Below are 10,793 nucleotides of genomic sequence, written 5' to 3'. Positions count from 1 at the left end.
CATTTTTTATGTTAACAAGCAAGTCAGTCATTTTATATGCCAATTTTGTTAACTAGAAAGCTAATCCGGCCAAATAAAATGACCGAATTGCCCTTCTTGTTAACAGAAAAAATAGATGAAGTTAACCAAGTGGACTGGAATGGCAACGGTGTAACCTTTTGGGATCCACATTCGAAAAATTAAACCCTTAGACTAAACTGACAAAATAACCCAAACCACAGGGACTAAAATGGTATTTAACTCAAGAATAAAATTCATAGACCATCCTTGTAACTCTTTTTTGTATGTCACAACCGCACTTTCTCCCACTCTAGAATTCAAATTATATGCTACATGCCACCACCGTAAACCATAACGCTCCACCAGACCACAGTGTACCACAAAACCAATATGACCATAATACCCCTACTCTCCCTTCTCCTTCTCCTCTTCCTCCTACCATTTTATGTAATTTCACAACCCATCACCACCCAAAATGACCAAACCACCCTTCTCAACCTTAAACACTTCTGGTCCAATCCACCCTCCCTCAGCCACTGGAACCAGTCCTCTGACCCCTGCGGCTGGCCGGAGATCATATGTGACGCCACTACCATCACCGGAATCGACTTACCAGATAAAAACATTGAAGGAACGGTTCCTCCGTTCATCTGTGACCTCAAAAACTTAACATATCTTGATCTGAATTACAACTATTTCACTGGAGACTTTCCGACGGCTCTCTACAACTGCAAAAATCTGCAGTACCTTAATCTCTCACTAAACTTCTTCGTGGGACGGATCCCGGATGACATATCGCGGTTATCCCAAGAGCTCCGGTACCTCGACCTGTATAACAATAACTTCACTGGTGATATTCCGGTCAGCATTTCAAGATTATCAAAGCTTTCATCACTTCAACTACACATGAATCTTTTCAACGGTAGTTTTCCGGAGGAAATCGGTTATTTAAACGATCTTGAAGAATTAAACTTGGCTTATAATGGCTTTAAGCCATCAAGACTCCCCCCTGCTTTTACTCGGTTGAAAAAGCTTAGAAAGTTGTACATGGCGGAAGCGAACTTGATCGGTGAGATACCCGGAAACTTATCCAGCATGGTTGCGCTCGAGCTGCTGGATTTGTCGATCAATCAGATCAATGGATCAATACCAAGTGATCTGTTCATGTTAAAGAATCTAACAGAAGTGTATCTTTATAAGACTAATCTAACAGGGGAGATTCCAGATTCAATCGAAGCAGTGAACATGACGAGGATTGATCTCTCAGAAAATAAGTTGACGGGTAAAATCCCCGATGGGTTTGAGAAGCAGACGAGTTTAACAAACTTGGCTGTCTTCGACAACAAATTTTCAGGCGCAATCCCTGATGGGTTGTGGAAGGTTTCGACGTTAGCAATTATGATTATGAGCGGTAATTCATTTTCTGGTGAGCTACCGCACGAGATGGGGCCAAAACTATGGATACTTGATATCAGTAACAACAATTTTTCCGGTGAGTTACCACACGAGTTGGGGCTAAAACTATGGATGCTTGATATCAGTAACAACAAATTTTCCGGTCAGATTCCAACCGCCATATCATCTTGGACAAGTCTGAGGGTTTTCAAAGCAAGTTATAATCTCCTCGATGGTGCAATTCCAGAAGATTTAACAGCACTACAAAATTTACAAACGTTGTTGCTAGATGGGAAGTTGGGAACCAATTCACCGGTGGATTACCGGAAACTATAATTTCATGGAGGTCACTCCAAACTTTAAATCTCAGTAGGAACCAACTCACCGGAAGGATTCCGGCTGGTCTATTCTTATATGATCTCATGGTATTGGACTTGTCAAGAAACAAACTTTCCGGTGAAATACCAAGTCAACTTGGCAAACAGTTCGTTTTTCTTGATCTTTCAGCCAACCCTGGTCTTTGTTCAGATAAGCCATCACTAGGGTTTAATTCTTGCAGATCTAGCAAGAATTTAGCTAAGTATGTGGCGATGATTGCAAGTATAGAAGTGATATTGTTGATCCTGTCGGTACTAATGACCAGATATGTCATTGTTTATTACCGGAGAAAAAAGCATGGTTTAGATACAAAATGGAACTTCACTGCTTTCCAGAATTTGAACTTCACAGAATCCACAGTCTTGCCTCATTTGACAGAAAACAACGTGATTGGGTACGGTGGTTCCGGGATGGTATACCGGGTTCCTGTAAACAGATCAGGGGACTTTGTGGCGGTAAAGAAGATATCAAGCAAAAAGGACTTAGATCAAAGGCTTGAGAAAGAGTTCTTAGCAGAAGTCGAGATACTAAGCATGGTTCGCCACTCAAACATAGTTAAATTGATGGGTTGCATTTCATGTGACATCTCAAAGCTCCTTGTGTATGAGTATATGGAAAATCGAAGTTTGGACCGTTGGCTGCACCGAAAGCAGGCTCCATCGAGCCGTGGGCTCAATGGTTCTGTGCGCCATGTGGTGCTTGATTGGCCTACAAGGTTGCGGATATCATTGGGGGCAGCTAGAGGTTTGTGTTATATGCACCACGATTGTGTACCGGGAGTAGTTCACAGGGATGTGAAATCTAGCAATGTGCTCTTAGATAGTGAATTCAATGCCAAGATAGCCGATTTTGGGTTGGCCAGGATCTTAGCCAAAGAAAATGAGCTCAACTCAATGTCAACCGTAGCTGGTTCATTCGGATACATGGCTCCTGGTAAATGAGAAGATAGATGCTTATACTTTATACATGTTACTTTATATTAATATAATATAATACATATATTTTTTTACAGAATATGCCCACAAAACCAGAGTGAACGAGAAAGTAGATATTTACAGCTTTGGAGTGATCTTGTTAGAATTAGCAACGGGGAAAGAGGCCACCAATGGGGATGGGAATTCATCACTTGCGCAATGGGCTTGGCAACAAACTGTAGGTGGCGCACCGATAGAAGATGCATTAGACAATGAGGTTAAGGAGCCCATGTACTTGAATGAGATGACTAGTGTATTTGAACTCGGGCTATGGTGTACGAGTCAATTGCCAACCAATAGACCCTCCATGAAGGAGGTATGCCGGATGCTGCTTGTTGTAGCACAGCCTCAGGCACGATGGTGATGTAGTTGACCATTTTCCGCTGCTTAAGCATGTGATATACCCACACCTTGTGCTTTCTAATCCAACAATGTGTGCAAAAAGTCGTATAAAGGGAAGTAACTCGGTGTCATATTCGGAAATCTATGATGATAACAAATTAAATTGTAATTGTAATTGTTTTTTGAAACTAGATTATTTAATCCTATATACCATAAATGGATTTTTGTTACTTATAGGGTGTATGTACGTGTAGCTCATTTGACCATCTCATTTTATAACAATAACTAGTATTTAGGACCCATGCGTTGCGGCGAGAGCATTAAATTAAATCAAAAGTAGACGTAAAAACATTAAACCGGGTCACGGTGGCCTTCTGGCGAGTGAAACTGATTTTGATTAAACACCTTATCATTCCGGCTTTTCCATAGGCTCCAAATCACGGTCCAAAACTGAATTTGATTAAGCACCTTATCGTTCCGGCCTTTTCATATGCTCCAAATCACAGTCCAAAACACAATGTAAGTAGCCTTCTTCCTTTTCTATGACCACCGCGCAGAGTGGTTATAGTCGATCACATCTCCAACGTCAAAGAAAAACACCATTGAGCAACCTCCTCCCACACCCTTTGTGCAAACCAACAAGAGATAAATAGATGCCCAGTTGACTCCTCTACTTCACCACACAAAATACAATCTAAAGCAGGCGCCTGCAAACATCTTTTTGACAAACTTATCCTACTTGGTAACTTATCTAGCCACAACCTCCAAGCTAGGAAATTAACTTTTATAGGTGCCTAGCTATTCCACGCAAAACCCATTCCATGACCCAACTTCGATGCTAGTGGAATCTCTAAGAGCCAACAACCAAGACAAAACATGATATCTCACCCACGCCCCTGAATACCATGAAAAAGACTACAGCGACTAATACCTATTAGATAGAATTAATGTGCAGTCTTGTATACTTGTTTCCACGGCCCCGCCATAGAGACTTTTGCAGGGATAACACTACATGTGAAATTATGATGAATACTCCATTTGTCGCGATAAAAAAGGATCGAGGATAATGGGTCCTTAATCACCCTAAACAATGCCTTTGTCACCCTAAAATAGACCAAACTTACACGCACCCTTAATCATCCTAAACAATGCCTTTGTCGCGATAAAAAAGGATCGAGGATAATGGGTCAGCCTGTCGTAGCCCCATGAAGCACGAGAAATCTTGTGTTTGTGAACCATTCACAAGGAGAGAAGCACGAGCGGTAGACACGGTGACCATGATCCAACTTCTCCATTTGAGTGGAAATTTCATCTCAGCCATTATAGAATTTAAAAATTCCCAGTTCAATGTATGATATGCTTTCTCTATGTCCACTTTAAACACCATACCAGTCTTCTTAGCTCTCTTTAACCACGGAACAACCTCGTTGAGGATGAATGGCATGTCCATAATACTTCTATCTGGTAAGAAGATTGATTTCTCCTCCGAGATAAGGCCATGAGTCATTGTCTTTAACCTATTCACCTAGACCTTTGGTATCACCTTAATTATACATCTGATCAAGATTATAGGCCTTAAATCAGACAACCCAATAGAGTCATCAACTTTCGGAATAAGGGCAACAAAAGAATATGTTCACCCATGGCTCGGAGCGCAGTATGGTAGAACTCAGCGAAAAGTTTCACATAATATGCTCCAATGCCTTTCAACAAAATAGATATTGAACCCGTCTGGGCCCTCACAATGCCACACTACAATTTTTATTTAGAACAATGAAAACGGGCAGACTAAAGATTCGGCCTCCGACGAAGATAGACTAGACAAACTAGGACAAACTGTTGGGTTACAGTGGTGATCAACTTTAGTTTTATCAAAACCGGTTTATATATATAAGGGAGGGTTATCTTGAGAACGCTAAATATTGCGAGAACCGTGAGAACGAATGAGAACACCAATCAAAACCATTTTTTTTTAATACAGACCTCATTGTAATTAAAATACAATATTAAAAAAAGAATTTACAACATCAAATAATTCATTTCTTCTTTCAAAATCACTATTTTTAGATTTTTTACACATGTGTAAATATAACAGATTTACACATGTGTAAATGGCAAAGTTACACCTGTGTAAATTTTCTTTATTTACGAATTCACGTAAATTTAAGCGTGTAAAATAAATTTCTAACATTGTATTCGAATAATAATGATAAGTGTAGAAAAATTTTTTGAATTTGATTCGTTTTTGACAAAGTTCTCACGGTTTTTTCATTTGTTCTCACGGTTCTCACAATATTTAGCATTCTCATTTAAACCCTCCCATATATATATATATATATATATATATATATATATATATATATATATATATATATATATATATATGGAGGGTTATCTTGAGAACGTTAAATATTGCGAGAACCGTGAGAATGGATGAGAAAACCAATCAAAACCATTTTTTTAAAACAAACCTCATTGTAATTAAGATACAACAACAAAAAAAGGAATTTACAACATCAACAATTCATTTCTCCTCTGAAAATCACTCTAATTAGACTTTTTACACATGTGTAAATTTGTTAAATACAACAAATTAATGGGAAAACTTACACGTGTTAATTTTCAATTTTTACAAATACATGCCAATTTAAATGTGTAAATTTAATTTCTAACATCGTATTCGAATAATAATGATAAGTGTAAAAAAATTGAATTTGAATTGTTTTTGACCAAGTTCTCGCAGTTTTTTCATTCGTTCTCACGATTCTCACAATATTTAGTGTTCTCATTTAAGCTTTCCCCTATATATTAAATCTATAAATAATAATAAACAATCAACATCAAAACTAATTACCGAACAGGATCATGGTTACAATCAAACAAATACGGTACACAATTAATCTACGAGTGAGATAGATATACCTTTGCGGTTAATGATTAATCAATTGATACACCGAGGTACAACAAACGGATGCACCATGTGTTAGAACAAGGAATTCCCCATTTTGTGTATCTATATAAGTATGCACGCACACAATTGAATCTTCTTGGATGATGAAACCAGTTACTATGAAAATGACTACTTATATAATCTCAAAAAGATTTCAGATTGTAGGGAAAAATTGGGCAAAGGATATTATCAAAAGATCGATGGTTACGGGTCCCCCATCCGACTGGCTACTGCATGGTAGTTAACTAATCTAATAACTATTGATTGTTTGCAGCATATTTATACAGAATTGTGAGGCTAACAAAATGCCATAAATAAAACCAGATACCCTGCACATGTAACCATATTAAATGGCTGGTTAACTGTGAATGTTGCTATTTGCTAATGTTGAAGCAGCAAGCAGCATGCACACTAGTTTTGAATTTCACCATTCAGTTAGATTTAACTACAATACAAACATAGTATGAATCTCATTTTAAATATTAATAATGTTAAAAACATAAAGAAGAACCTTGAATCAAGACAACAGTTACTTGTGTTTCTTCGTCGGTAGTTGAGCTGATGGGATGCTTGGTGCTTTTTTCTTAGCAAATGCTTTAGTTCTGCTTTCAGGTTCATCGTCGTCATCTTCATCACTAGCCCCGTTATCTCTTGGAGTCGGGTGAGATTCCTCCTCAATTTTGGAATATTTTCTCTTCCCTGCATCTAATTGGGCACGGATTTTTCTTTCAACAGGATCGTTTGACAACCCAACCTTGGGTTGACGAGGAACCACCGCACCTATGCCAAGTCTGTACACAAAATGAATCTTAAGGGGTCGCTTGGCAACATTTCTGTTTTCTTTTTCTTATGTGTTAAACTTTCAAAAAAAAAACAAAGCATAGCACCATTTGTATTTTTGCTGAAACTTTTATCTCGTTGTTTAAAGAAAATGCGTGTGGAGGTTAGCCACTTTGTACACTAAGGTTTAAAACGTTACCAATGTGACTTCTTAGAGATAAACTGCCACACCTACTTAAAGTTGATCAAAATATATATATTTCCAATAAAAGAACCATTGCATTATAAAAAGAAATCTAAACATTCAGCTGGATGTGTCAGTACTAACCCAGCAGGTCGGGCCTCTAAGACAACTCTAGTTGGTTCTTTATCATCGGTTCTAGTCATGTTACTAACCCATTTCTCAGCCTGCACAAGAAAACAATAAATCATGATGTATTGTAATGAGCATGAAGAATTGTCTCACTAAAGAAATTGTATAGTATGACCAAGCAGAATAGAAGCTCATGATGACATATACCAGAGACATATCGGTAATTCTCCCATTCCTAAAAAAACTGGGGATTCAGTTTTGGTGTGTCGCTATACTGTTATATAACAGCAATTACAGCATGCTTAGTGTTTAAAAAAACTGGATCTTTTTTTGACTTTTAATCATGGTTTAAAAAAACGGCCAAGGCAGTCGTTTTTGCACAAAAAAACGGCCTGAGGCGCAGCGCAGCAAAAAAAAAAAAAATACCCGACACTGAACTGAGTACGAATAAAAACTGCCTCACGCGGGCCCGGGCTTTTCGGAGCTGCATTCGTGTCCGCAGGTGCGGGCGCGCATGAGGTCAACCAAATTCCAGCTCAGAAACTCATTTTTGCACCCCCCCCCCCACCCGCGCGCGCGCGGGTAGGACTTGTGGTAAAACATGTCATAAAGCTACAATAGAGTAGTAAAGACTTTACCTTATAAACAACCACTCACTTTGTCCCCACACCGAAGTGGGACAAAGTATTTACCACCTTTTGAGACTTTTATTCACACACCCAAAACTTACAACATATAAGTCCTAAACTTTTGCTACTAACTATTAGCTCCATGATCTTAAATGGCATGCATAATAGTTTTTTTAATTATATATGTGGAATCTTATTTATTTTCAAAGCATAACATATTTTTTGTATTTTTTTCTCTATGTGCGCTTTTCTTAAAAAAGCCCACGCTTTTTTTGCGCCTTGCGCCTAGGCTCCGGGCGAGGCCGATGCGCCTCGCCTGCGCCTTGCGTCTTTGACAACATAGATTCATTATCCACATCCAAAAACACAAAACGCATCTGCAATCTTGAAATTGTGATCCACTAATCCCATCAATCGTACAAAATGACAATAATATTACGACTGCCCGATCAAATCAACAAAAGTTCAAAAAACATAACTACTATAAAATAGTTAGAGAAATATTTGACTACTGCATATAAGATGCTCCAGAGAAGCAAAAATATATTGTCCTATCCAACAGAATTATTCAAAGTTCTCCATGGAGCATAAAGTTTGAATAGAAATCATCGACATAAATAAATTTATTTTTGCATGGGTATATAGAATGGAAAGAACTAAGAGTGTACCAATTTAAATGCTGAATTCAACTTAACCAGTTCAGGACGGGCACTTTTCTTGGATGAATCGACTGTGGCCATTGCAACTAATCAGCCTGAGCAATAAAAGAAGTCCAAAATCCAATCAGGTGACACGCTTTTGTAGTTTATAACTATGTTGTCAAAGACGCAAGGCGCACTCAAGGCGCATAGGCCTCGCCTGGAGCCTAGGCACAAGGCGCAAAAAAAGCGAGGGTTTTTTTTAAGAAAAGCGCATATAGAGGAAAAAAATTAAAATATATTATGCTTTGAAAATTAAAATTATTAATAATAATAATAGTTTATATAAATACAACTTATTTTTGATATATTTAAAGCCCAATTGGTTGCAAAAATCGCAGTAGCAAAGAAAAAGCCCAACAAATATAAACGGAAGTCAAAAGAAAGCCCATAAATAATAAAACCTAACAATAAAACCCTTAGGTTATCGGTAAAAAAGAAAAGATAGTGCCGCAAGGGAAAGATGCAGAGTAAAACGTGAAGAAAGAATGATCAGATGGTGATTCTAGCAGCGTTCAGGTTTGTCTTCTTCTTGTTTATCGCCTGACATCCATAAAACCTCGCCTCTACCTCGCTTGCGCCTAGCTCTAGGCGAGCGCCTGACCAGGGCTTTTACAAAAAAGACGCAGTTTTGCGCCTAGGTCAGCACCAGGGGCTTCAGCCTCGCTGCGCCGCGCCTAGGCGCGCGCCTAGTGCGCTTTTGACAACATAGATTTATAAATGAGAAGGGGATAAGGGGTTTTATCGTCTCGTCTATGTTAACGTAAACAATACTTGAATAAATAAAATCACGACTCACGAAAAGCTTAATCAAGCAAGATTGCAAAGTTTCAATGGGCATAATAATGGTACAAACAAGATGCCAGGATGACAATAATAAGTACAATATCTAAAACACGACTTCCATAGCAACCGCCAACACAAATAACTATAAAAAGACATGAAATGATTTGTTACAACTTAAAGAAGTAAACGTCGTTAAATATTCTGAGATGGGTGTGGATAGATGAAGGGAGTTCTATTTCTTTACAATAGATGATGTATATTGGAAGCATTATCATGACATAAATCCTACTTCTGTTGAGGTTTGCTAACAGATAGTTTATGTTTGTAGGTAACTGATTAGTGATTTTTATCGATTCGGTCTTCAGGTTCGTCCGGTTTGATTTTTTTTTACCGAAACAAAATTCGAATACAATGTGCTTTTCGGTTTCGACTGAAAAAAAACGAATTCAACATAGAATTTAAGGTCCAAAAATCATGTAATTTGTTGATATCTCTATTTTCTACATCATTCTTGGACCGGTTGGGCAGAACGGGGTTCCTTTTGACCAGGTCACACTTGTGTTTTATATAGATTCTCTGAAGGAAGTGTTGTCAACACTTGGAATCACAAAAAATTATTTACCAAACTTCAAATTGACAAAAAAAATAATAAAATTTACTTCGAAATCTATAACATAATGTAAACGAATTGATTATATTCACTTGTTGAATTGCATAGCAATACCTAACTAACTAACTACGCATCCAATTAGTATCTAGGGTTAATCAGGAATTGTATATATGTTTCATTAATCATTGAAAGCTCTAATCTTAAGAGAAGATAAGCACATAATTAGGTCTAAACATAGAACCCTATTATAGTGATTTAACAGAAACCTGTGAGGAAACAGAAACCGGAGACAGTGGTGAAAGGAACTGTAGCTTGTAACTTTATTGATGAAATCGATCGATAGCGGAGAAAGGAAACAGAAATAGAAGCACCAAGCGACGAAATCGGATGAATTGATTGCTCAGTGTGGAGATGAAGTTCGGTTGAATACCAACAACAGCCCTAATTGAGTATTTGATTTGAGTAATGGGCTCATTTGATAGTGGGCTTGATAGGAATCGGAGTACATAAACATAATGGATTGAAACTTTAAAAAAAATCAAGAGTTAATTACGTTTTTTCACAAACCACCTCGGCTATAAACAGGAAATTTTACCTCCAGGTTTAAAGATCGCCCTCTTGCTCTCACATTTAATACACACACTATTATCCTCAAAACCGATACTTATTTCTCACGCCAGAGGGTTGTTACAAGGAGAACCCCCCTATTCTCCTCCTTGTAACGAGCTTACGGTGTGTTGATTGTTTTGCAGAATCATTTTAGTTGTTCTTGATGAGAAGGAAAGAAAATTAACCTTATTTGACGAGACACTAACCACCAGATTAGTTTGATATTTCTTCAGTGGTGGACTGATTGTTACTGTAAGAATTGGGTTGTCGTATGGTGGGGAGTGATTGCTACCGTAAAGAAACAAAGAGAGAAAGTAGAATGAGAGAGA

At 37.9% G+C, this 10,793-nt stretch overlaps 3 protein-coding genes across 3 annotated transcripts; 1 reads left to right on the top strand and 2 right to left on the bottom strand.

Moving 5' to 3' along the window:
• The first annotated feature begins 390 nt into the window (after nucleotides 1-390).
• Nucleotides 391-3,259, top strand: LOC110876278 (receptor-like protein kinase 5). Its single transcript, XM_035974167.1, has 3 exons — nucleotides 391-1,691; nucleotides 1,769-2,706; nucleotides 2,786-3,259. The coding sequence occupies exons 1-3, from the start codon at nucleotides 391-393 to the stop codon at nucleotides 3,109-3,111; spliced, it is 2,565 nt and encodes an 854-aa protein (XP_035830060.1). The 3' UTR covers nucleotides 3,112-3,259.
• A 971-nt stretch (nucleotides 3,260-4,230) lies between these two features.
• On the bottom strand, nucleotides 4,231-4,596 carry LOC110876277. Its single transcript, XM_022124454.1, has one exon. The coding sequence runs from the start codon at nucleotides 4,594-4,596 to the stop codon at nucleotides 4,231-4,233; it is 366 nt and encodes a 121-aa protein (XP_021980146.1).
• A 1,741-nt stretch (nucleotides 4,597-6,337) lies between these two features.
• On the bottom strand, nucleotides 6,338-10,300 carry LOC110878557. The gene is made up of 4 exons (XM_022126893.2): nucleotides 10,122-10,300; nucleotides 8,430-8,515; nucleotides 7,148-7,227; nucleotides 6,338-6,830 (listed from the first exon to the last, which is right to left on the bottom strand). The coding sequence occupies exons 2-4, from the start codon at nucleotides 8,499-8,501 to the stop codon at nucleotides 6,569-6,571; spliced, it is 414 nt and encodes a 137-aa protein (XP_021982585.1). The 5' UTR covers nucleotides 8,502-8,515; nucleotides 10,122-10,300; the 3' UTR covers nucleotides 6,338-6,568.
• Between the last annotated feature and the right edge of the window lie 493 nt (nucleotides 10,301-10,793).

Source organism: Helianthus annuus, chromosome 6 (assembly GCF_002127325.2).
Source record: "Helianthus annuus cultivar XRQ/B chromosome 6, HanXRQr2.0-SUNRISE, whole genome shotgun sequence".
In the NCBI taxonomy this organism is placed as follows: domain Eukaryota; kingdom Viridiplantae; phylum Streptophyta; class Magnoliopsida; order Asterales; family Asteraceae; genus Helianthus; species Helianthus annuus.
Note: the sequence above shows the minus strand (reverse complement) of the source record. Positions and strands in the feature narration are given on the sequence as shown.

What these genes read in the sequence shown, in the direction of transcription:
- LOC110876278 (XM_035974167.1), top strand. Translation starts at nt 391, where the DNA reads ATGACCATAATACCCCTACTCTCCCTTCTCCTTCTCCTCTTCCTCCTA. An exon ending in ACGTTGTTGCTAGATGGGAA is followed by an intron (nt 1,692 to 1,768) that starts GTTGGGAACCAA and finishes AAATCTCAGTAG; the next exon opens with GAACCAACTCACCGGAAGGA. An exon ending in ATTCGGATACATGGCTCCTG is followed by an intron (nt 2,707 to 2,785) that starts GTAAATGAGAAG and finishes ATTTTTTTACAG; the next exon opens with AATATGCCCACAAAACCAGA.
- LOC110876277 (XM_022124454.1), bottom strand. Translation starts at nt 4,596, where the DNA reads ATGACTCATGGCCTTATCTCGGAGGAGAAATCAATCTTCTTACCAGAT.
- LOC110878557 (XM_022126893.2), bottom strand. Translation starts at nt 8,501, where the DNA reads ATGGCCACAGTCGATTCATCCAAGAAAAGTGCCCGTCCTGAACTGGTT. An exon ending in TGAATTCAGCATTTAAATTG is followed by an intron (nt 7,228 to 8,429) that starts GTACACTCTTAG and finishes TTTCTTGTGCAG; the next exon opens with GCTGAGAAATGGGTTAGTAA. An exon ending in TTAGAGGCCCGACCTGCTGG is followed by an intron (nt 6,831 to 7,147) that starts GTTAGTACTGAC and finishes TTTTGTGTACAG; the next exon opens with ACTTGGCATAGGTGCGGTGG.